At 43.9% G+C, this 27,076-nt stretch overlaps 1 protein-coding gene across 5 annotated transcripts in view; it reads right to left on the reverse strand.

Moving 5' to 3' along the window:
• The window catches only part of armc3 (armadillo repeat containing 3), a 303,392-nt gene that overhangs the window by 226,149 nt on the left and 50,167 nt on the right, over positions 1-27,076 (reverse strand). For all 5 annotated transcript variants that reach the window (XM_041184977.1, XM_041184973.1, XM_041184975.1 and 2 more), the window contains exons 5-6: positions 19,171-19,239; positions 10,587-10,762 (exon numbers count right to left, since the gene is read on the reverse strand). In XM_041184977.1, coding sequence (XP_041040911.1) covers positions 10,587-10,762; positions 19,171-19,239 — 245 coding nt within the window. The remainder of the gene's footprint in view (positions 1-10,586; positions 10,763-19,170; positions 19,240-27,076) is intronic.

Raw genomic sequence — 27,076 nt, forward strand, 5'->3', positions numbered from 1 at the left:
ACTCCTCAACCCCCTCCTATGGCAACACCCCATGCCCACGCAAAAGATGCAACACCTGCCCCTTCACTTCCTCTCTCCTCACCGTCCAAGGGCCCAAACACTCCTTTCAACTGAAGCAGCATTTCACTTGCATTTCCCCCAACTTAGTCTACTGCATTCGTTGCTCCCAATGTGGTCTCCTCTACATTGGAGAGACCAAAGGTAAACTGGGCGACCGCTTTGCAGAACACCTGCGGTCTGTCCGCAAGAATGACCCAAACCTCCACGTCGCTTGCCATTTTAACACTCCACCCTGCTCTCTTGCCCACATGTCTGCCCTTGGCTTGCTGCATTGTTACAGTGAAGCCCAACGCAAACTGGAGGAACAACACCTCATCTTCTGACTAGGCACTATACAGCCTTCCGGACTGAATATTGAATTCAACAACTTTAGGTCTTGAGCTCCCTCCCCCTCCCCCATCCCCACCCCCTTTCTGTTTCCCCCTTCCTTTTTTTTCCAATAAATTATATAAATTTTTCTTTTCCCACCTATTTCCATTATTTTTAAATATTTCAAAATCTTTTATGCTCTCCCCACCCCCACTAGAGCTACACCTTGAGTGCCCTACCATCCATTCTTAAGTAGCACATTCATTTAGATAATATCACCAACTTTAACACCTATGTGTTCTTTTGTTCTATTGTTGTTGACATCTTTTGATGATCTGCTTCTATCACTGCTTGTTTGTCCCTACAACCACACCAACCCCTTCCACTTCTCTCTCTCTCTCTCTCTCCCCCCAACAGCCCCCCGCCCCCCCAAACACCTAAAGGCATATTTTAAAGGGCTGTGGCTGTAAGGAGAAATGATATAGCGAGTATCAGGGTTTTCTGATGATGCAGTGGAGTTCTTGGTGAAAGGAATAGAGAGAAGAGACATCCCGCATCTACAGCGTGACAGATAGCCTTCCAGGCATATGCTCAGGAGGCATCAGGAAGAAGTAGAGGCAGAGTTGGCCTTTGGGGCTAGAGGAAAGGACAACAGCAAGGAAAACAGTATGGGGGAGGAAAAGCTATCCACAGTAGAAAGATGAGGTGGAGGATGAGCATGCACTGGACAGGAGAAGATATCTACAAAGGGTCTTCAGGAAGCAATTTTCCTACATAAATTTTATTGAGCTGCAATGTGTGAAATGCCTTCTTTTCACTAAGATGGCTGTCATTGAGCCATATTGCTGCAGAAATAACAAAGCTTCAAACAAAGGCACGGACAGCAGTGCCTATGGTTGTCAAGGTCACTATTGGCCTCAACATTTATGCCATGTACTCCTTTCAAGCTGCAACAGATCACAGCAACATCACAATTCACAACAGGCCAATGTGTTAGAGAAGTTATTGTGCCTCTTTATGGCCCTGCCACCAAAGCTAAAAAGTTGAGGGGGGTGGGAGATGGGAGATGGTCTACGATCTCCATAGCTGCCCCATAGCAATTTACCACTAGCAGCATCATTAATTGCTTTAAGGTGAAACTTCTGCCCTTATCTCAAGAAGAAATCCTGCCTTAGAGGGCTGCTGGCCAATTGGATGGCTGGTGGCTCTGTAGTCCCAGGAGGGCCAACTGGGAATGGTGACCACTTCTGGAATTACAGTCAGTCCCACCACCTGAAGAGCCTAGGTAAATCCAGGGTTGGGGGTCTCGGAGAGAGGGGCAACAGGGGCTTTGGAGGGGGGGGGGAGGTGGCGCGGGGCCTGTTTCAAGAGATTGTGGGAGTGTTAAAGGGGAGGGTAGGAAAGGGCTTGCGACAACCCTTCTTGCCCGCCACCTGCCTGCACAGCTGAAGCTGCCAGGCTTTCCACATGTCATGGGCTTCCCTCCACCCTGGGTAAAATACTAGTAGTGGCAGGATTTGGCCCTTAAGTGGCCTATTCATGGCCCAAGGGCGGGTGCACTGCCCAATGTCTCTCCCAGCCCCAAAGAAACTTCAAACAGATCATGCGAGGTGGTGGGAAGGTCACCTGCTGGATTTTACATGCTTCTCACCTTCACACCCATTGGCAGGGGAATGTAAAATCCAGCCAATATCGCCACAAGGAATATTATTAAGCAAGCAATTGGTGTGATCAAGCAGCTCTTCTGCTTCCTGGACAGGTTCAGAGAAACTTTGCAATACACCCGAATCAGTATCCAGGTTTGATTTTGTTGTAAGGTGTTGGGCATAGTTCAGTAGGTCTTATTATGGCATTTGTTGTCTTAGGTAATTCAAAAGTATTTATTAATTACTAGAAACTATATGCATAGGTACCGTAAAGGTCCAAGATAGGAGCTATCTCCATGCTTTCTTCTACACATGGGCTCTGTCCAACACTACACTGACCCCTAGTTGTGGGGCATGTGTTCTCTTACATCACTGTGTGGGTGGTACCGTACTCAGTTCCACATTAACTTTTTATGTACCAGTCCCTTATACTTTGTTGAATTAGAGGTTGTTCTGGTATCTGGGTGTCTTCCTCAATTTCTCTCCACTGTGCAGTGGGAAGGATCCTTCGGGGGACGAGGAGGCTCCTCCTGTTTCTCTTGAGCATACCCTCTGGGGTGCCAACCAGGTATCACCGGGTTTGGTCATCATCTTTCCGCATGGTAGTGCCCTCTCTCTCAAGGTCTTTAATCCAGACCTTTTGTAGTTGTAGCAAGTGTCTAGTGTGGCAATTTTAGTTGTAGACAGAAGCCTGCTTCTGCCACTAGGACTGCTCTCTTGCTTGGATGTCCTAGTAATCCTTGGCTATCAATACTGGTATTAAGTTTCTTCAGCAGGATTTGGAGTTGCGTGCAGAGTTTTCAGCCCATTAGGATTTCAGAAGGGGCTAGGCTGCATTGTAATGGATTGGACTTGTAGGTTAACTGTGCTGTTTGGAAGTTTTGTTCTTTTTTAGCAGGGCTTTTATAGTGTGGACCCCTCTTTCAGCCTCCCCATTTAACTGTGGGTATCTTGGATAGCTGGTACGGTGGTAGAAGCCGAATGTGATGGCAAATTGGGTGAAGTACTTGTTTGAAAATTGTGGGCCAGTATTGGACAGGCTCTTGTGCGGGATGCTGTGGCTCACGAACATTTCTTTCATTGCTTTAACTACTGTGGTTGTTGTGTACAATTGCTTCACCTCAACCCATCTAGAAAAGTAATCCACTACAATAAAGAACAATTTGCTGTTGAAGACAAATAAATCGATGCCAGCCCTCTCCCATGGCCTGTAAGGAACTGTGTAGGGATAAGGGGTTCCTTTTAGTCCTGATGGTGCAGCGCACACACCTGACAGATCACTAGTGTGTCCTCAATTGACCTGGAAGTGCCTGGCTACCAAATGGTAGATTGGGCCCATGTCCTGCACTTGGTGATGCCCAGGTGGCCCTGGTGTATTTTTTGGAGGATCTGTGGTTGAAGGGAAACTGAGATGACCAGCCTCTCATTGTAGACCAAGAGATTGCCCATGATAGTAAAGTATTTTTGTTGTTTGAACCAAGCTTTCATGGTACCACAACTTGATGTCTTTTGTGGCCACCCTTGTTGGCAGCAATAGCGGATGCAGCTCGCTCCTCATCTCATATTTGTTCCTGGCAAATCTGTTGGTGTTTACTAGCAGTCACGGGCAGGTGTCGCCTTGTCAATTGAGAGTATGTTATAAACTCCTCAATCAGACTGACATCCTGTTTTGTCGGAAGGTCTACTGTGGTCCTGGGAAGTGTGTCTGCATTTGTTTGGCTTTTGGCCTGGAGGTATACCGTCTCATAGGCGAACCTCACAAGACATAGGTGGAATCTCTGGATTCTGTGAGGCATATTTGCAATGAGGCCAGTGGCTTATGGTCTGTTTCATTCTTGACTTTAAGGCCAATGATGAAGATTGAAAATTTCTTGTACACCCACATGACTGCTAGGGCTTCCTTTTTGATGATAGCGTACCTCATCTCTGTATCTGACAGCCCTCTGGAAGTGTAGATTGGTTGGGGCTTCCATCTGGTAGTTGTTGAAATAGGACCACTCCGAGGCCTGTGGATGAATCATCTGTAGTGGGCAGGGATGGGTCACAGTGGGCCAGAATGTCAGTTAAGAGAAGTATCACTTTGATGTGAGTGAATGATTGCTCTTGATGTGTGTCCCAGCACCATGCTTGTTCTTTCTTGAGCGAATGTCTCAAAGGTTCTGTGACCTGTGTCATAAAGAGGTATTAATGTGTACAATGTTTTTGGAAATTATTTTTTTAGATAGAAACAGACCCTGACTGGAATTCTAAGTGTGTGTCTGTGTGTGTCTTAATTGGATTAAAACCAGCTAGTCTGGGTGCTTTGATGTATAGTAATTTTGAGTAGCTAATTGGGTGAACAATAAGGAGAACAGTAAGGTAAAGTGTTCATTTGCACTTGTTGAATAAACCATTCAAGACTACGAGTAACATCTTGCACTTAGCTAGAAGAAGCCAAACAATGTGTTTATTTTTTCAGCTTACAATAAAAGTGGTGCTATGAAAGGAGTTTTATTGAAGAAACTGGTTACGGGGAGAAGGCGGGAGAATGGGGTTGAGAAACTTATCAGCCATGATTGAATGGCAAAGCAGACTCGATGGGCCAAATGGCCTAATTTCTGCTCCTATGTCTTATGGTCTAAGAGCTGAAGTTCAAAAGACCTAGTGATACAATGGAAAAATTACATTCAAAGGGAAAGCTAGGTATATAAAGAAAGGGGTTTATGTGTGTAAGGTAGAAGCATCTAAGGCCTAACCAACCTGTACGCCTCCAACCAACTTGCAAAGGAACCTCATTTGGAATTTGTAAGGTCAAATACATATTGTCTGTTGTCTATTTAAAGTCTATGAGTTACTTTGTCTTAGTGGAATTTACCTGGGTGATTAATTTGGGGGTTTGTTAAAAAGTTATTACAGTAGTAATTTTTTAAAAAATTTGTTCATGGGATATGGGCATCGCTGGCTAGGCCAGCATTTATTTCCCATTCCTAATTTCCTTTTTTTAGAGGGCATTTTAAGAATAAACCACATTGCTGTGGGTCTGGAGTCACACGTAGGCCAGACCAGGTAAGGACGACAGATTTCCTTCCCTAGAGGACATTAGTGAACCAGATAGGTTTTTACAAAAATTAGCAATGGTTTCATAGTCATCATCAGACTTTTAATTCCATATTTTTATTGAATTCAAATTCCACCATCTGCCATGGTGGGATTTGAACCGTGGTCCCTAGAGCATGACCCTGAATTTTAGGAATACTGGTCCAGTGCCAATGCCACTTTACCACCACCTGCCCTTTGTAGTTGTAGCCATCTGTATGTGTTCAATTTGTTGTTAAATTAATAAATGTTTAATTTAGTTTCATATAAAAATGAGACTGGGTGGTCTTACTGAATTCAAAGTCTGCATCTTGAAATTACAAATCGCAAAAATGGATTATGACAGTTGTTTCAAGTTTCCGTCCGGGATTTGAACAACTTAGCCTTTACCTTCAGCTGTGTCACAAGACCTGTGCCAGATTTGGCAAGAATTTTGCCAACTGGTTCACCATCCCTATGAACCTCTGGGGGTCCAGAATAGAGAATTGGGTTGGGAACTCGCTAATAGCTTTTGTCTTCTATGGGTCCTCAGTGATGTCTTTATTGCTGACAATGTGCCCCAGGAATTAAATTGATGTGTTGGAGAACTCACATTTCTCATTCAGCATCAGCCCTGCTTCCTGCAGGCATGCTAGAACTTCTGTGAGTCGTTTGTCGTGTTACTTTCAGTGCTTTAACTACTGTGATGTAGATTGGGACCTAAATAATGAAGGGTATGAGATATTTAGGAAGGACGGGAGTTTAGGAAAAGGTGGAGACGGTATTACCAATTAGAGAGGGATGACCTAAATTCAGGAAACCAGGATGTAAAAGCAGTTTGGGTTGAGATGAGGAATGATAAAGGCAAGTCACTTGTGGGAGTGGTGTACAGGCCCCCTAATTGTAACTACACAGTAGGTGTCATGAAGCTATTAATATAAATAACGTTATTGGAAATCTTTTTTTTTAAATAGAGATTTAGTCTGTGGGTGTGTCTTAATTGGATTAAAGCCAGCTAGTCTGGGTGCTTTGATGTATACTAGTTTTCAGATGTAAGAGAAGTAGAGTGCAATTGCATTTTGTTGAATAGAGCACCTAAGAAGGGGTGTGAAATCTGGCACCTAGCAAGCAAAGACCAAGCAATGTTTATATTACTAATAAAATTGGTACTATGAAAGGGATTTTATTGTTACAAGAGGTGGAGTTACTGTTGCCTTGGTGGAGATTAATTTAGGAATTTGTTATAAGTTATGATAGTAGTAATTTGTAGCCATGTATAAATGTCTCATGTAATTTGATATAAAAACCTTTCAAGAACTGATTCCTGAATTTAGAGCTGCATCTCAAACATACCACTTAAATTATAGGTTATGACAGTTATTTAAAGTTTCCCTCTGGGATTTTTAAATAACCCAGCTTTACCAACTGCTGGGTCATAACAGTAGGACAGAGTATAAAAGAAGAGATAATGGGAACATGCCAGAGAGGTAGACCAATAATCATGGGGATTTTTAACCTACATATTGACTGGAAAAATCAGATGGGCAAAGGTAGCATGGATGCGGAGTTTGTAGAAAGTTTTCAGGATAGTTTCTTAGAACAGCACGTTCTGGAATCAACCAGAGTGTAGGCTATGCTAGACCTGTTATTGAGCAACGAGATAGGATTAATTGATAACCTCCTAGTGAAGACACCTTGAGATAGCAGCGATCATAATATGATTGAATTTTAAATTAATTTTGAGGGAGAAAGGAGTGTACCCAAGACTCGTATTTTAAATTTAAATAAGGGCAATTATGAAGGCATGAAAGCAGAGCTTGCTAAAGTGAATTGGCAAATGAGGTTAAGAGATATATCAATAGAAGTTCAGTGGCAGACACTTAAAGGGATATTTCAGAATACACAGATTAGATACGTTCCAATGAGAAAGAAAAATTCCAAGGGGAGGGCCCACTATCTGTGGTTAACTGAAAAAGTTAAGGACAGTGTCAAACTTAAATAAAAAGCACCAAGATAAAAGCAAATTTCCAGCCATTGTTGAAAATCTGAAATAACAACAGAACATGCTAGAAAAACTCAGCAGGTTTGACAGCATCAGTGGAGAGAGAAGCAGATTAACGTTTCAAGTCCATATGACTCCGTCTGACTCTGAAGAAGAGTCAGACAGACTCGAAACATTAATTCTGTTTCTCTCTCCACAGACGTCAGGCCTGCTGAGGTTTTCCAGTATTTTCTGTTTTTATTAAAGTTAAAGCATATAATTACACAAAGACAGGTGGCAGGTCAGAAGATTGGAAAGAATATAATGAACAGCAAAGAATGACAAAAAGATTAATAAGGAGGGAAAAATTAGAGGATGGGAGAAAGCTAGCTAGCAATATAAAGATGGGTAGTAAGAGATCCTATAGATACTTAAATAAGTAAAGAGTTAACAGCTGGTCCTATAGAAAGTATGTCCGGGGAATTGATAATGGAAAGTAGGGAGACGGAGGATGAATTAAACTGGTATTTTGCCTCGGTCTTCTCTATAGAGGATGCCAATAACATCCCAGAAATAGCTGTAAATCAGGAAATGGAAGGGAGGGAGGAACTCGGGAAAATTACAATCACCAGGGAGGTGATATTGAACAAATTGTTGGAGCTGTGGGCTGACAAATCCCCAGGTATGGATGGGCTTCACCTTAAGGTCTTGAAAGAAGTTGCTAGTAAGGTAGTTGATGCACTGGTTTTAATTTTCCAAAATTCACTAGATTCGGGGAAGGTTCCATTGGATTGAAAAATAGCAAATATAACTCCTTTATTCAAAAAGGGATGGAGACAGAAATCAGGAAACTGTAGGTCAGTTAGCCTAGTATCTGTCATAGAGAAAATGCTAGAAGCTATTATTAAAGATGTTATAGCAGGGCATTTAGAAAAAGGCAATCAGGCAGAGTCAACACAGTTTTGTAAAAGGGAAATCATGTTTAACCAATTTATTGGAGCTCTTTGAAGGGGTCACATGTGCTGTGGATAAAAGGGAACGAGTGGATGTTTCCAGAAGGCATTTGATAAAGTGCCACATCAAAGGTTACTGCAGAAAATAAAAACTCATGGTGTAGCGGGTAACATATTGACATGGATAGAAGATTGGCTAGCTCCTACTGCACTTGCTTCATAAGTGGATGGGGAATCTTTTGTGGTGTCAACAGGTGCACAGCATCCTCCCTCTGTGTGATCCTGTATGCATTTTTCAGTCCCCAATCCTGTAAAGAGCTTTGGGAATTCCTTTTTATACTTGGAGCCAGACCCTTGTTGCTTGACCTCACCAATATTTTATAAAAGATTGAGGTTGACATAAGCTTTTCGAATGAGCAGTGAATAGCGGTGGTTGTGGATCACAAACAGGGTCTCTTGAATGGTTTTGTCTTTGTACCTGAGTATAACCTAAAAAGTACCTTTCACCGGGAGGTTAATGCCTCCTGCTCCACACGGATGCTTTGTGGATGGCATCAACCATTACGTCACCGGCCATGGTTCCCTTTCAGATAGGAGTGTAACACTGGCTCCCATGTCCAATTTAAAGTGTGTGAGATGGCCATTAACCGAGTTATCCACATTCCAGAATGAATATCTAGAATCTTTGAAGTCACCCAAGAAGCATGGTTGTGTATTCTCTTGGTATGCTGCCTCAACCTCATGAATCCTCTTCAGACCTTCTGTGTGTTTCGGTGGTTTAGCTTTGCACAGCTTCCTGTAGTGTCCTACTCGGTTACATTGTAATCATTGGGCTGACATGGCAAGGCACTGATCACACCTTTCCTGTGCTCCACAGCGTTGGCATGGTTGCTGTACTGGCCGGTTAGGGTGTTGCTTCCCTTGGCCCGGAGTGTCATTTTTTTTGTGCTGTTTCACTAACTGGACATCGGGGGTTTACTTTGCACCACCGTTTGCTTTCTCCTCTTAATATAGATCTGTGCTGCAAACAGATTTCAGATCGCCTGGTAGTCTGGATGGCTATCTCAAGGGTTAGATCTTCCTTTGCTTGAAGCATGTCTGAGAGTGCATTGTCCGCCACTCCTGCAACTAGTCTTTCCCTGATTAGCTCAGATATCAGTTCACCATAATCACAGCCTTCAGCATTTTGTACAGCTCATTAATGAAGGAGTCAATGGGTTCTCCTGGCTGCTGGTCATGTTTATTAAATTTAGCCCTTTCAAGGATTTTATTACTTCGGAGGTTAAAATAAGCATCAATGATTTTAAAACTTCATCAAATTCTGAAGACAATTCATTGTCTAGCTATTATATTGTTGGCTATCAGACCTACGAAATAAAGCGGTGTGTTAAGTTCTTCAGCTTCTGTCTTTTTATCCAGACCTGAAGCAATCATGTACCTAAGGAATCTCTTTCTCCAAAGTCCTCAATTTTGTGATTGATCCAGGGCTAGGATAAGATCAAACTGATCTGGAAGAGTGGATTTCTAATCCATGGTTAAAATTTTTAAATTGCAGATTCGGCTTTAAGAGGTTCACAAAAATCCAAGATGACACTGCCATGCACTTTGGCACAAAGGGTTTTTCATGCAGTTTTGGCAGGCTCCTGCAGTAATGGTATTCTTAATCTTATCATTTAACTTTTTCATTAATGGCTAGCTGGATTGACTGGTTAGGCTCTTCCCTGCTTTAGTACAATGTTCGCACATCTTGGTAGCATTGAATGCGTTTTTTGCTGGGTTCTTAAAGCTGCCTACACAGTTGCGATTAATTTTCAATTAATTATTATTTTTTCATGGTTTGGAGCAAGCTTGGCCACCACATGTTCAGGCGCCAACTCAGGAATCGGGTTTCTTGGGCTGCGATTTAAAAGGCAATTTCTGACCACTGTAGTATTTCGCTCTTTTCTGGACCTGTGTTGTCCAGGAGCTCACCCTTGCTAGGCCTGCTGACTCTGCACACTCTGAGTATTGAAGCTGGACTGCCACAGATTCAAAGGAGTCTTCTGCTGCAGTGAGGAATTTAATTTCTGCCTTCAGCTTCCAAGCCTTTCTTCAGAGCTTTTCTCTGATGATATCCATTTGTGCCTTTCCTTCTTGAGGTTTTCTTAAGGCCAGAATGCTTCTTTGATTTTTCCTTCAGTTTTCTAGGATTTTAATTTTCTTCTACAGTCTCTGTGAGGTTTTGAGTTGTTCCAATCACTGCCACCATGCTGTAAGGTGTTGGGCATAGTTTGGTAGGTTCATCATCATAGGTAGTTCAACAGTAAGTATTTATTAACTACTAGAAACTATATACATCGGTGCAGCAAAGGTGTCCCCTCTCCCCTGGCCAGCCCAATACCAGAGGGGTGGTAAATTAGATGAATACAAATTGGCTTAGTTTAGGATTACGTTATTAAAGGTCATGACAACAACCTCCATGACATTTGAATTTTTTAAATGGTTTCACATATTGGTTACATTTATTGAATTAGGAAATCAGTACGATAACATTATGTCTGAGAATATGCTTGTCAATCATAATTGAAGAAAAATAAATATTACCTTAACTAAGTTTGAAATACACTCAATGGAATTCTTTTGAACATCAGGATCAGGGCTTGAAAGAAGATGAACAAGCGGTCCCATCCCACCTTTCTCGTAAATTTCCACTTTACTGGTGAAATCAATAGACATGGAAGCTAGGCACAGGGTAGCAAGTTCATGGACAACAACATCATCTGTAGCGAAGGCAGAAGAAACGAGAAAAGGCAATTAAAATCTCATTCTCTCTCTCTCTCTCTCTCTGTCCCAATTCAAAGTGTCACACAGTTACAGATACAAAACAAAAACTTAAAAGATTGGAATGAAATAGAATCTTACTCATTCTTGGTGGATTCTTCTGACCTGGAGTCAGAAATTTAAAGACAGTTAACATTGTCCATGGTTGAGGTCAAGAGTTTAATAGACCTACAATTACCTGGATTTGCTTTTTAGGCCATCTTATCACAGAGATGTGACCTCAAAAACGATCCAAATCTAATTGCAAAACATCACAACAATGACCAGGCTCCAGGCTACACATCAGCAATGCCACATTTTTCATTTTCTTCCTGTATGCTTTTGCAATATGAAACTATGCACAGCACCAAATGCAGAATTTTGTCAAATACCAGAAGAAATCAACCAGTAACTAACCTCCAAAGAGTTGACAATCTTTTTCAATAGCACTAGTTGGGTGGGGTGGGGGTTGGGGGGGAATCTTTCAGGGTGCTTAACATGTGATCAGCTATGAGAAGAGAAGGCGCTGGATGGACCAGAGATACCCAAAATGGCAGTGCTGGTTGACATCATGATCTGCTTGCTTGACAAACTTCTGGCAGAGCTTAGCTGCACGTGTGATAATGCCTTCACAAAAATGTATCTGGTGCAATTCACAGCAGAAATGTGTGTGTGTGCAACGGAAACCAATTTGGACCCCAAACGGCCCAAACAATGAGCCCTACCAAGTGCAATTGCGTAGGCACAATTTCCACATTAGGGACCAAACATTAGCATTGAAGGCTTCCAAATAAGTCAGGTGAAAAGAAAAGCCCTCTGTGCTGCCTTACCAATGTACTTTCAGACAATAAAAACTGGTCTCTCTCACAAAAATGTTACTAAAAATTGCTCAATATGTTGTTTTGAGATGTCTGAAAGCAACTAATGTCATGTTAAGTCTCCCTATCAGAAGATATATCCATCTGGATGAAATATTAGGTTAAATTTTCATCATGAGGCAGAGGTAGGTTTGGAGATGATCATTCCAGCAATTTTGTGCTATTAGCCGGTGTACCAGTCTACCAACATACCCCCACTTCTACTGTTATCATGAAGGCAGCTTCTGGGGATTGATGGCTAACTACCTGTCACTGGCAGGTAGCCAATTAGACCAATGGAAGTGCCAATAGAGGCTAAACCTCACTCTGCCTGGAAACAGGCCGCCGGATGTGGCTATAGCTCAGAGATGGCATGGTAGTGGCCTCCCGATAGCAGACGATGGGATTAATCCTGCAAAGCAGCCAGCATGAATCCGCTGGGCTGCATGGGGTATAGTCATGGCCGTAGGCCACCCTGAGGAGGGATTCCCCTGCAAAATGATAGCCTGGCAGCTGTAGCCACAGCATATTTTGAACCATTCACAAATTTTCAAAGGACATCTCCTTCTTGAGGCACCCTCAAAGACCCCATCTATTGCAGCAACACCTACCACTTCCAGTGGGATGGTAACAGCCAAGAGCTTCGGGCACTCCCATTGTCACTCCTGGTTGTAGAGCTTACCCAACATTCTTCATTAGATGGAGTTCCTGGAGGCAAATTTTTAATTGTCCACTTCCTTGAAAATCTCCTCCAGGGACCCAGACGCCCACTTCCAAGTTCCCAGCCTGAAATTCAGCCCAATGTTGGAATTGGAACCCTGGAACTAAAATTCAGCCCATCATTGTTAAATGGATCCAAGCCAGATGGTGGAGTATGAAACGAGACAACTTGTTTCCTTGATAGTAGGTTTATTCACAAAATACAGCAATTCAGACGTCTGCCTCCTAACTACTACCCCAGTGTCCCTGCTGACTCTGTTTATACTCTTATGAGTATATCAATCAAACAAATAACAAATAAACTAATAGCAAATTAACCAATTAACAACCCTTTAAAGGGGCACAGTAATAAAAAAAACCTTAAAGGAAACTTAACAAACTAAATTAAAATGTCATTGATGCAACCCAGCCCCTGTAATGCCCGCTGGTCATGGAAGGCCTCAAGCGCACAGGCAGACACCATGTGCTCCTTCTCCAGGGACACCCAGGCGTGAAAATTGTCTTGGAAGTCAGGCCAAATGACCCCCTGGATGGGCAGCTGCCTGGACCTATTAGTGGCCACCTTGGCCAAGCCCAGAAGCAGACCTACGAGCAGGTCCCCCGATCTACCTGCCTGCCCTCCACATTTGGCGATCAGGAGCGTGTGGCTGAAATGCAACCAAAACTTGAGGAGCAGCCCCCTCAAATACTCGAAAAGGGGCTGCAACTTCTCACAACTTATATGCACATGGAACTTGGACTCCTCAAGGCCAAAGAAAATATAGGTGGCCTGGGAGTTCAAAAACCATCTTAAACTACGGACGCTTGAAACTGCTGCATACGACACCCGCCATGCCAAATCCCCAATGGTAAACTGAAGGACTCCTACGTAGAAAGCCTTCCACTGGGAGCCCCCGCCACCTCTGGACTGCAGGATGGAATGCCACGGCATGTCCAGATGGCTGACGAGGGCAAGGAAAAGAAGGGTGTGCAGCATCAGTCCGTATAGGAAACCCCTTCAAGCAGAATGAAAAGGCACAGAGGGAATTTCTGCGAGATGGCTCAAATTGTGGGGCTGAGGGTCCTGAGGGAGGTTTCAGGACCTGGGCTCAACTAAAAATTCTGTCCAAACAGGGGTCAGTTCAGTCAGGAGTCCAATGCATGCTTGAGCTGCCTCGACACCTCAAGTGCAGTCGGGGCCAAGCAACACGGTTTTAAGGCTTTAGGTGGCATTGGCAGCAAGTTGGACATCAATAGACCCACGACACTCAAGTTGTTGTGGCTTTATCCAGCCCACTCTTCACCATCTAGCAAATCCTCAATCTGGTCACCCCAGCAGTTCAAGCCCTCTCTTCTGCCAGCCACATGAACTGACTCTCTTTAAATTCTTTTGAGTATATCAATTAAACAAATGAACTAATAGCAAATTAACCAATTAACAACCCCCTAAAGGGGCACTATAACAAAGGAAACTTAACAAATTAAATAATATTGTTCCTGGGGCTAATGATGCACTCCAGCCCCTGCAATACCCGTTGGTCACGGGACACCTCAAGCAAATAAACAAACACCACATGCTCCCTCTCCAGGGACAACCAGGCGCAAACATAGCCGAGGAAGAGGGGCAGACAGTCAGGCCAAATGATCCCTTTCGTGGCCTGCTGCCTGAACCTGTTAATGACCACCTTGGCCAGGCCCAGGAGTGGACCCACGAGGAGGCCCTCTGATCTACCCACCCTCCTCTGCACCAGGTAGCCAAAGATCAGGAGCGTGGGGCTGAAGCGCAACCAAAAATCAGGGAGCAGCCCCTTCAAATAATCAAAAAGAGTTGATACGAGTCCTTAATCAAACAATGCCCATCACCTGCATATATTTAACAACATAACCAACAAACCATTAACAATCATTACTGAGAAATTAATTAATTTACAGAATAGAAGAGATTTTTTTTCCTCATTCAATCCAGAAAAATCAATTAAGTGCAGATGATAAAATGGTCCATGATCAATTGTATTTTGTTGAGGTGGGGAGACACAGGATGACAGTCCAGACTGAAATAATAATCAATTTCATATGATTATATTTGGGAATCAGTACCAATGTAGAATTTTCTCCCAGGAGTCCATAATGGAAAAAGCTGCAAAAAGTCTGTGGAAAGTGTGGGCTGAATGTTTTTAAATAATTAGTATTCAATGTGTTATGTCCATAATTACTATCAGCGTCCTTCTTGCTCCTGAATGACGATGTCACACTTAAACCCATGTCAATGGCCACTACCATTTAGGACTGTGAATCCATTAACATGCATTTTACTTCTAGGAATATTCACATATCCCAATTATGGATTTCTTCAACACCACTGAATGTGTTATCTTAGCTCATAGATTTTGTGCAATATGTGCAACATGTGCTGGGTATGGGCGGGGTGGAGCGGTGCAGGATGGCATGAACAAAACTGAATTTCTTTGTATTGATAATCTTCCATGCAATAAAATAATTTGCATTTATACAGCATTTTTACTGTAGATGATAGTTCCAAGATATTTCATAGAAGTATGAGATAAACAAAGAATGAATCAAAAACGATATTTGGAGGGATGACCAAAATTTGTCAGAGGGTTTTAAGAGAATCAAATCTAAGGTAGCTGAAGATGTGGCCACTAGTAATTGGAAGCAAGAAGGGAAAAGCACTGGAGGTGGACTGTAAAGAATCAAGAGTTTGGGAATGGTATCCAGCCACAAGTGTAGAACAAGGAGCTGCTGAGGAGAATATCACAGATGCACGTAAGCGACAGCTAGATAAGCACATGTGGGAGAAAGGAATAGAAGAATTAGATTAGATTTAGGGTTAGATTTTTTTATTCATTCACGGGATGTGGGCTTTGCTGACTGGGCCAGAATTAATTGCCCATCCCTAGTTACCCTTGAGAAGGTAGTGGTGGTGAGCTGCATTCTTGAACTGCTGCAATCCATCTGGCGTAGGTACACCCACAAAGCTGGTATGAAAGGAGTTCTAGGATTTTTGCCTAGCAACAATGGAGGAACAGTGATATATTTCCAAGTCAGGATGGTGAGTGACTTGGAGGGAACTTCCAGGTGGTGGTGTTACCATCTATCTGCTGCCCTTGTCCTTCCAGGTGCTGGCAGTTGAAGGTTTGGAAGGCGCTGTCTAAGGAGGCTTGGTGAATTCCTGCAGTGCATCTTGTAGATGGTACACACTGCTGCCACTGTGCGTCGATGGCGGGGGGAGTGAATGTTTCTGGATGTGGTGCCAATCAAGCGGGCTGCTTTGTCCTGGACTGTGTCAAGCTTCTTGAGTGTTGTGAGAGTCGCCCTCATACAGGCAAGTGGGGAGTATTCCATTACACTCCTGACTTGTGCCCTGTAGATAGTGGACAACTTTAGGGAGTCAGGAGGTGAGTTACTCGTCGCACAATTCCTAGCCTCTGACCTGTTCTTGTAACCAGAGTGCTTATATGGCTAGTCCAGTTCTATTTCCAGTCAATGGTAACCCCCCAGGATGTTGATAGTGGGTGATTCGGAGATGGTAATGCCATTGAACATCAAGGTTACATACTCTCTTGTTGGAGATGGTCATGGCCTAGCACTTGTGCAGCATGAATGTTACTTGCTACTTGTCAGTACAAGCCTGGATATTGTTCAGGTCTTGCTGCATTTGGACATGGACTGCTTCAGTATCTGAGGAGTCGCAATGGTGCTGAACATTGTGCAATCATCAGCGAACGTCCCTACTTCTGACCTTATGATGGAAGGAAGGTCACTAATGAAGCAGCTGAAGATGGTTGGGCCAAGGACACCACCTTGAGGAACTCCTGCGGTGATGTCCTGGAGCTGAGATAACAACCACAAACATCTTCCTTTGTGCTAGGTATGACTCCAACCGGTAGAGAGTTTTCCCCCTGATTCCCACTTCAATCAATATGACCACCAACAGCAGCAATCTGCTCGAGACACCTGTAACTGGACAGCAGAAAGGGCAGTCAATGTGCGACACAGCACTAGAGAGGGGTGAAGCTCACAGGAAGAACTAGCCATGACACAGATGTACAGGTAGATGTTCAGTTTACTCAGCAAAATTCTGCAAATGCTACAAATGTGAAATGGAAAAAACAAAATACAGGTTGAGCAGCATCTTTGGAGAGAAACAATTAACATTTCAGGTCAATAACATTTCACATATTATATTAGAAGCTGAGTTTCCATCACAAGTCCAAACATCAGTGCTTCAGCAGGTTCAAGTTGTCACATCAGGTGGTGACAGACAGCTGCAGCCTCTGAGAAGGAGATCTGCCACCTGCTAGACCTCATGACCATGCAATGGCTGTCAAGGTCACTGCAACCCTCAATTTTTTAGCTTTGGATCCATCCTTGCTTCTGCACAGACATATCCAGGAATTCATAATCTACTGCCCACAAATGTATAAGGCACAGACAGTAATTCTGTGGTATTTGCCTTCAAAGACTCCAGTCAGAATGAGAAGGCGCTGAGATTTGTGTCTCTGGCTGGTTTCCCACAGCAACAGGCTGGGCACACCAGATAATCCAGGAATATTCATCAATCACTTCCATTCTATTAATATGCAGTTGGTGTGCAACCACAAAAAGATTGTTATACAAGTGTACTCAAAGTTTGAGGGGAGGCTGCCATGATGCTTCTATCTTGCAGCAGTTCAAGCTCCCTGGTATCTTGGGACCAACAAATAGACTGAAGGGATGGCGGCTGGGAGACAAGGGGTACCCAATTCAAACACTGTTGATGAGACTTGCTGCTGATTTTTTCTCTTCTTTAGCAATAGCCCTTAGGTACAGCATCTGCGCCTAACTGATTAGAGCTTTGAGGACTGCACCCTCCAATGCAGACTCTCCACTGCTACCCCTGCCACCATAATCTGTTCTTGCTCACTTGTGAAGTAAGAGTGTCCAGATAAAAAGCCAACTATCGGTCTAACTAATCCTACTGAAGTGTGAATAAATGAGCTGGTGCATATTATGCATGAACCTTATGATGGTGCAATCTCAGGAGGATCAGGTCCTCTGAGGAATCATCGTTTGTGACTTGCAGCGATTGCTGCTGCATGCATGAAGGCCTTGTCAGAGATAAAAGACACAAATTAGCATTGGCAAGGTAAATCATGTTGCAGCTTATCGTTAAGATGACCGTCCTTGTTGAACATGGCTGACTGCTGTATGACATAGAGATCAGTGTTATTTAACTGCTTCACCAGATAGCTGGGAGGTGCTCATCTCCAAAGTCAGGGATCCAGTGATCTTCAGGACCTCCTTCTTTGCAGTTGTCAGCTGGAAAATCTGTGGGCGCCCACCTCAGGTTCTCTCCTTCTCCCTAACGTTTTGTGCTCTCTTCTCCCACAACTAGGGAAAGGACAGACCTATGAGTGACTGTAATGGTGCATACCCACCTGGTGGATGCGGTGCTTTTGTTCAGGGTGACTATCAGGGAAAGGAATCAAACTTCATAGGGATCAGGATGAATGGCAGTGGTGGACGAATAGATGGGGATGTGAGAAAGTGCATAGAAAGAGAAGAATGGGCACATTTGCAAGGTAAGTGGGTAAGAGGAGTGATGTGATAGAGCAAGCTTGAGAAGGCAGAGTAAGGGTAGGGTGATGCGTGCAGCAGCATACAGAAAAATATGCAAGATACTTAACTTTCCTGACCTGATTACGTCCTTAAAGCACTTCACATCACACAACACTCTTTGTTGTTGCCTTCCTGGGCCACCTCTAGATATATCTTCATGGTATCAGCTTTAGGTTTCTTCCTCCCAATGCTGGGGAAGAGCATAATTTTCTAACTCTTAAACTGACCCTAACAGTCCATCAAGTGAGGTGTCACTGAACCGCAGTGCAGCCTTTGCCCATTTGGAATCCATTCTTAAACTTTCATTTTGTTATTTCCAACTTCAATTCCTCAAATCCATCTTCACATTGGTCCTTTAAATACTGAAGTTGAGATCATGTCATGCAGGTGCGCATCATGCCTGCTGCTGTTCACTGGATTCCAAATCCAGAGGTAAAGTGCCTATAAACTGGCCAAGGTAAAAAACGCACCGAAAGACAGGCTGAACTTTCTTCTGGCCTTCCCACACAATATCAGACCCTCCCGCTCTTAATGCATTTCCAAGTTAATATTGAAGCCTATGTAACTATTTAAAAGGTAAATTAGGATATTACTTCAATTTAGATCCAATATATTAATTCATCTTAATGAAAAGCAAAATTAATACAGATCTTAGGAAAAAATCTTGACTCCAAGGATGATAAACATTTGGAATGATCTGCCAGGTAGAGTATAAAATAAAATATTTTAGGGAGTTCAACATAAACCTGAACACTACATAGTGTGTTCAAACAGAAGGACAAGCTTTCAGCATCTTTCATTTTCCCTTATCTTCTCGTATGTCTTTACAATAACTCCAGCCCAATCTATCCTGCATCACCAAGTGGAATGAAAGACTCCATTGGGGACCCAAAGAAGTAAAAAGATGAGTATTATAAAAAGTACAACTTTGGAGGATGATAATGCTAAAACTTTGACTGCAACTTGTTTTAAAGCATTGAGTAGAAGGTACTTTAAATCGGTTTTGTTGTTGAAAAGTACTATTTAGTAACAAAAGCAGTCTAGACTGTAATTTTGAAGGTGATGTCAAAAGGTTTTGTTGGCTCAGCAAAGCAATTATCTGGATAGAACCACATTCTTCCTCTCTTTGAAATTTATTCTCAGAATTACACTATTTGTAGATTCCTAATAGTAAAAGTGAGATTAAAAATTACCATCTGGAGCCAGACACGCGATAATGGATGGTAGAAAATTCAACTGCCTCATCGATTTTCGAACTTCACCTGAAAAAAATGAAAATATCAGCATGAAGAAAAATGACTCAACAGCTTTAAGTATTTTTATTCACTTTATCAAAGCAGGGCCGTTGCAACCAAAGCCTATTCCATTCAAAGATGTTATAAATGATTACTCAAACAGAGAAAAAGAGTAGAATTTTAACATGGAACAAAGCATGTGCTTAGGTGCTGCATTAGGTGGCCAAAGATGCAATCGTGTCTAAAAACATGCTCCAACACACTGATTACCAGATTCAACTCAAGCACATTCAGCAAGTTGCTTGCAACCCACACCAGGAGCTTGAGTATCTTAACCATTCCACTAAAGCATTAGTTCAAAGTAAAATTGAATTTAACAAAACTTCCATGGATTTCCTGAGCTTCATCAAACTAGCCCTGGGAACCAAAGTAAGAACACAGCAGTAATTCATGGGTCTCATTAAAAGTCAGGCAAATGCTGCAATTATTACTCAGAAATTTTTATTCATTCATGGGATGTTGACATCGCTGGCCAGGCCAGTATTTATTACACATTCCTAATTGCCCTTGAGAAGGTGGTGGTGAGCTGCCTTCTTGAACTGCACCAGTCCATGTGGAGTAGGTACACCCACAGTACTGTTAGGGAGGGTATTCTAGGGTTTTGACCCAGTGCCGGTGAAGGAACAGTGATATATTTCCAAGTCAGGATGGTGAGTGGCTTGGAGGGGAACTTCCAGCTGGTGGCGTTCCCATCCATCTGCTGCCATTCTCCTTCTAGGTGGTAGTGGTTGTGGGTTTGGAGCCTTGGTGAATTCCTGCAGCACATCTTGTGGAACACTGTTCGTTGGTGGTGGAGGGAATGAATGTTTGTGGAAGGGGTGCCAATCAAGCGGACTGCATTGTACTAGACCGTGTCAAGCTTCTTGAGTGTTGTAGGAGCTGCACTCATGTAGGCAAGTAGAGAGTATTCTATCACACTCCTGACTTGTGCCTTTTAGATGGTGGACAGACTTTGGGGAGTCAGGAGGTGAGTTACTTCCCGCAGGATTCCTAGCCTCTGAACTGCTCTTGTAGCCACAGTATTTATTTGGTTAGTCCAGTTCTGTTTCTGGTCAATGGTAACCCGCAGGATGTTGATGGTGGGGGAATTCAGCAATGGTAATGCCATTGAATGTCAAGGGGTGATGGTTAGATTCTCTCTTGTTGGAGATGGTCAGTGCCTGACACTTGTGTGGCACGAATGTTACTTGCCACTTGTAAGCCCAAGCCTGGATACTGTCAAGGTCTTGCTGCATTTCGACATGGACTGCTTCAGTATCTGAGGAGTCACGAATGGTGCACTGTGCAATCAGCAAACGTCCCCACTTGTGACCTTATGATGGAGGGAAGGTCATTGATAAAGCAACTGAAGATGGTTGGGCCTAGGACACTGCCCTGAGGTGATGTCCTGAACCTGAGATGATTGACCTCCCAGCAACTACAACTACCTTCCTTTGTCCTAGGTATGTCTCCAAACAATGAAGAGTTTTCTCCCTGATTCCCATTGACTCCAGTTTTGCTAGGGCTCCTTGATGCCACACTCGGTCAAATGCTGCCTTGATGTCAAGGGCAGTCACTCTCATCTCACCTCTGGAGTTCAGCTCAGTTGTCATTGTTTGAACCAAGGCTGTAATGAGGTCCAAAGCTGAGTGACCCTGGTGGAATCCAAACTGAGCATCAGTGAGCAGGTTATTGCTAAGCAAGTGCCATTTGCTTCCATCGCTTCACTGATTTTCTGGAAACTATATTTCGGGGCAAAAACAATAGCCAAGTGCAGGATAATTAAGGAAAGCCAGCATGGATTAATTAAGAGAACATCATGTTAAACTAACTTGCTGGAGTTTTTTGAGGAGGTAACAGAGAAGGTTGATAAGGGTGACACTGTTGATGCAGTGTACATGTATTTTCAAAAGGCATTTGATAGAGTGCCAACAATAGACTTCATAGAGTCATAGAGTTTTATAACATGGAAAGGGGCCCTTCGGTCCATTGTGTCCACGCCGGTCATCAAGCTCCTATCTGCTCTAATCCCATTTTAAAGCACTCGGCCAATAGCCTTGTATGCTATGGCGTTTCAAGTGTAAATCAAAATACTTATGTGTTATGAGGGTTTCCCCCTCCACCCTTTCAGGCAGTGCATTCCAGATACACTCCAACCTCTGGATGCAAAAGTTTTTCCTCAAATCCCCTCCGAACCTCCTGCCCCTTATCTTAAATCTATGTCTCCTGGTTACTGACCCCTCCACTAAGGGGAAAGGTTTCTTCTTATCAACCCTATCTATGCCCCTCAATTTTATACGCCTCAATCAGGTTGCCCCCTCAGCTTTCTCTGCTCTAAGGAAAACAAGCCAAGCCTATCTAGTCTCTCTTCACAGCTGAAACCTGCCAGCCCAGGCAACATCCTGGTGAATCTCCTCTGCACCCTCTCCAGTGCAATCACATTCTTCCTATACCATGACAACCAGAACTGCACATAGCACTCCAGATATGGTCCAACTAGCACTTTGTACAGCTCCATTACAACCTCCCTGCTCTTATATTCAATGCCTCGACTAATAAAGGCAAGTATCCCATATGCCTTCTTAACCACATTATCAACCTGTCCTGCTGCCTCCAAGGGTTTATAGACATGCACACCAAGGTCCCACTGATCCTCTGTACTTCCTAGGTCCTAACATTCCTTGTGTACTCCCTTGCCTTGTTAGTCCTCCCAAAATGCGTCACCTCACACTTTTCAAGATTAAATTCCATTTGCCACTGCTCTGCCCATCTAACTAGCCCGTCTATATCGTCCTGTAGTCTAAGGCTTTCCTCCTTGCTATTTATCACACCACTAATTTTCGTGTCATCTGCGAACTTACTGATCATACCTCTTAAATTCATGTCTAGATCATTAATGTACACTACAAACACCAAGGGACCTAGGACCGAACCCTGCGGTATGCCAATGGACACAGGCTTTCAGTCACAGAAATAACTTTCGGCCAACACCCTCTGTCTCCTGCCACTAAGATCCAATTTGTCAAATTGCCCTGGGCTCTTACCTTCTTGACCAGTCTCCCATGTGAGACCTTGTCAAAAGCCTTACTAAAGTCATTTATATAAACGACATAGATGATTGAATTTTTTGAGGAGGTGACCAGGTGTGTAGATGAGGGTAGTGCAGTTGATGTAGTTTATGGGAGACTTATAAAGAAGGCAAATGCACATGGGATACAGGGTAATTTGATAAGGTGGATTCAAAATTGGCTCAGTTGTAGGAGGCAGAGGGTGATGACAGAAGGATGCTTTAGTGACTGGAAGCCAGTGTCCATTGATGTACCACAGGGATCTGGGCTGGGTCCCCTATTATTTGTCATTTATATAAATAACATAGATGACTATGTTGGGGGTAGGATTAGTAAGTTTGCGGATGACACAAAAATTGGCCAGGTGGTCAACGGTGAGGTTGAGTGTCTTGGGCTACAGGAAGATATAGACGGGATGGTCAAATGGACAGATAAGTGGCAGATGGAATTTAACCCTGAAAAGTGTGAGGTGATACACTTTGGAAGGAGTAATTTGACAAGGAAGTATTCAATGAACGGCATGGCACTCGGAAGTTCTGAGGAACAAAGGGCGTGTGTGTCCACAGATCTCTGAAGATAGAGGGGCATGTTCGTGGGTTGGTGACAAAGGCATTTGGGACACTTGCTTTTACCAATCGAGGCATGGATTACAAAAGTAGGGAGGTCATGTTGGAGTTGTATGGAACCTTGGCGAGGCCACAGCTGGAGTACTGTGTGCAGCTCTGATCGCCACATTATAGGAAGGATGTGATTGCACTGGAGGGGGTGCAGAGGAGATTCACCAGGATGTTGCCTGGGATGAAACATTTAAGTTATGAAGAGAGGTTGGATAGACTTGGGTTGTTTGCATCGGAGCAGAGAAGACTGAGGGGCAACCTGATCGAGGTGTACAAGATTATGAAGGGTATGGCAGGGTGGATAGGGAGCAGCTGGTCCCGTTAGTTGAAGGGTCAGTCATAAGCGAACACAAGTTCAAGGTGAGGGGCAGGAGGTTTAGGGGGGATGTGAAGAAAAACTTTTTCACCCAGAGGGTGGCGATGGTCTGGAATGCGCTGCCTGGGAGGGTGGTGGAGGCGGGTTGCCTCACATCCTTTAAAAAGTACATGGATGAGCACTTGACACGTCATAACATTCAAGGCTATGGGCCAAGTGCTGGTAAATGGGATTAGGTAGGTAGGTCAGGTGTTTTTCATGTGTCGGTGCAGACTCGATAGGCCAAAGGGCCTCTTCTGCACTGTGTGATTCTATGAAGTCCATGTAGACTACATCACCTACACTACCCTCATCTATACACCTAGTCACCACCTCGAAAAATTCAATCAAAACTGTTAGACATGATCTCCCCCTGCCAAAACCATGCTGACTATCCTTGATTAATCCTTGCCTGAGTGAAGATTAATTCTGTCCCTCAGAAATTTTTCAAAACTTTCCCTACCATTGATGTTAGATTCACTGGCCTATAGTTCCCTGGTTTATCCCTACCACCATTCTTGAATAATGGCACCACATTAACTGTCTTCCAGTCCTCTGACTGTGGCCAGAGAGGATTTGAAAATTAATGTCAGGTCTCTTGCAATCTCCTCCCTTGCCTCCCACAGCAGCCTGGGATACATCTCATCTGGGCCTGGCTATTTATCCACTTTTAAGCCTGCTAAAACTGCTAATACCTTCTCCCTCTCAATGCTGATTTGTTCAAGTATATCACAGTCCCCCTCTCTGATTTTTACACTACCATTATAGTGAATACAGATACAAAGTACTCATTTAAAACCTCACCTACGCCTTTCGGCTCCTCACACAGATTTCCACTTTAGTCCCTAATGGGCCCGGCTCTTTCCCTGGTTATCCTCTTGCCCCTAATATACTTATAAACGCTTTTGATTTTCCTTGATTTTTGCCTGCCAGTGTTTTTTCATGCCCCCTCTTCACTCTCCTAATTTATTTTTTAAGTAACCCCCTGCACTTTCTATACTCCTCTAGGGCTTCCGCTGTTTTGAGTCCTTGGTATATACTATAAGCTTCCCTTTCTTTCCTTATCCAATCCTGTACATTCCTGGACATCAAAGGTTCTCTGGACTTGTTGGTCCCACCCTTCACCTTTACGGGAACATGCTGGCCCTGCGCTCTCATTATTTTTTTTTGAATGACTCCCACTGCTCTGATGTAGATTTTCCCAGTCCACTTTGGCCAGTTCCTGTCTTATCATATTAAAATCGGCCATCTCCCAATTCAGAACTTTTATTTCCGGTCTATCTTTGTCATTTTCCATAACTACCTTAAATCTTACTGAGTTGTGGTCACTATCACCAAAATGCTCCCCCACTGACACTTCTGCTACTTGCCCGGCTTCATTCCTTAAAATTAGGTCCAGCATCGCCCCCTTTCTTGCAGGGATTTCTGTGTGCTGGCTTAAAAAGCTCACCTGGATAATTGTAAGAATTCCGCCCCCTCTAAACGTTTCATACTTTGTCCATCCAAGTTAATATTAGGGAAGTTGAAATCCCCTATGATTATTACCCTTTTTACACTTCTCTAAGATTTTTCTACATATCTGCCCTTCTATCTCTCCCTTACTGTTTGGGGGTCTATAGTAACGGGGGCCTATTTAGCATTGTGATTGCCCCCTTTTTGTTCTTAAGTTCTACCCATATAGCCTCATTTGAGGAACCTTCCAAGATATCACCCTCCTTATTGCAGTAATTGACTCTTTGATCAATATTGCGACCCCACCTACTCTTTTACAACCCCCCCCCCCCACCATACCGCTGTCTCACCTAAGATTCTATATCCTGGAATATTGAGCTGCCAGTCCTGCCCCTCCCTTAACCATGTCTCCATGATAGCAATTATATCATATCCCTATGTGTTAATCAACACCCTAAACACTTCTGTCTTACTCGCAACACTCCTTGCATTAAAATAAATGCCATCCAGCCTTGCCATGCTCCCCTGTGCCTTAACTTGACTATATACGCTCTTCCTTCCAGAGTGACCTGGTTTATCTTCTATACTTGTCTGTGCATCACCCCTTACTATATCTCCATTCCGTATCCCATCCCCCTGCCAAATTAGTTTAAACCCCCACCAACAGCACTAGCAAACACACACACACACACACACACACACACACACACACACACACACACACACACACACACACACACACACACACACACACACACACACACACACACACACACACACACACACACACACACCACCCCCCCCCCCCCCCCCCCCCCCCCCCCCCCCCCCCCCACCACCACCACCACCACCACCACCACCACCACCACCAACCCGTCAGACCTTTACAGGTCCCACCTTCCCCGGAAATGGACCCAGTGATCCAGGAATCTAAACCCCTCCCTCCTGCACCAACTCTTCAGCCATGCATTCATCTGCCTATTCCTATACTCACTAGCACATGGCCCCAGGAGTAATCGAGAGATGTCGTTGGTACCAATGTGAATCATGATTTGTGACTGTTTGCACTCCCCCTTCAGAATGCCCTGTAGCCGTTCAGTGACATCCTTGACCCTGGCCCCAGGGAGGCAACATACCATCCTGGAGTCACATCTGTGGCCACAGAAATATCTATCTGTACCCCTCACTATTGAGTCTCCTACCATTATTGCTCTTCCTCTCTTTCTCCTCCCAATTTGTGCAGCTGGGCTCTGGCTGCACTCTGCAGATGAACCATCACTCTCACCGTTTTCCAACACAGAAAAACTGTTCTTGAGTGAGATGCACTGTGGGGCTTTCCTGACCATCTGCCTGCCTCCCTTCTTCTGACTGGTGGTCACCCATTCCTTCTCTGTCTGCACTTCCTTAAGTGCGGGGTGACCATGTCTAAAAACATTCTATCCATGTAACTCACGAGAGTTCAGGAGATAAAACAGCGAGAGATCAGGGGATAAAACAGCAAAAGCTCGGAAGATGAAACAGCGAGAGTTTGGAGATAAAACAGTGAGAGTTAGGGAGGTAAAACAGCGAGAGGTCAAGAGATAAAACAGCGAGAGGTCGGGAACAAAATTCTAGCTCGTGGAATAAAAGGGGAAGTAGGGATTTGGATAAGAAATTGACTGGTGATAGGAAACAGAGAGTAGTGATAACTGGTTATTTTTCAGATTGGAGTAAGGTTTGTAGTGGAATTCCCCAGGGGTCAGTATTGGGACCCTTGCTCTTCCTGATATATATTAATGACCTAGACTGTGGCCTTCAGAGCATGATTCAAAAATTAGCAGATGACACGAAGACTGGGCGGAATTTTTCGTGCCTGCTGGCAGAAGGCGTCATGGTGAGCGTGAGCAGACAATGTGGCAGCAAGGCCAAAAATTGGTTTCACATCGTGAAACCAGCTTGCAATCGTCCACTCCACCCATCAATAGCAGGCGGCATTTCCTGCCACTGGACATCGGGAACTTCATTCTAATGCTTCTGCATGTCATTATAAGCCCTGTTTGCCAGAATCATCCCTCCATGCTGGATTACCAAAGCACACTGATGTGCTTTACAACTGTACATAAGCGACGTGCACCTGACGAGCTAACTTGGCTCGGAACTTCAAGGTTTGTTTGCCTGCCTGGCTTCAGGCAGCACCTGCAGTCTTCAGCTCCAGCCTTCGCAGGCAGAACCACATGACTTTTAGGGTGGCTTACCGGCATCTCTCTACCTACCATACCTACCATAAGGCTTTTCACCAGCTGCAGGGCTAGGTCTTGCTTGGGGAAGAGGGAGAATTGGCCTCAGGCAAGGGA

The sequence above is a fragment of the Carcharodon carcharias genome, chromosome 3 (assembly GCF_017639515.1).
Source record: "Carcharodon carcharias isolate sCarCar2 chromosome 3, sCarCar2.pri, whole genome shotgun sequence".
Taxonomy (NCBI): Eukaryota; Metazoa; Chordata; class Chondrichthyes; order Lamniformes; family Lamnidae; genus Carcharodon; species Carcharodon carcharias.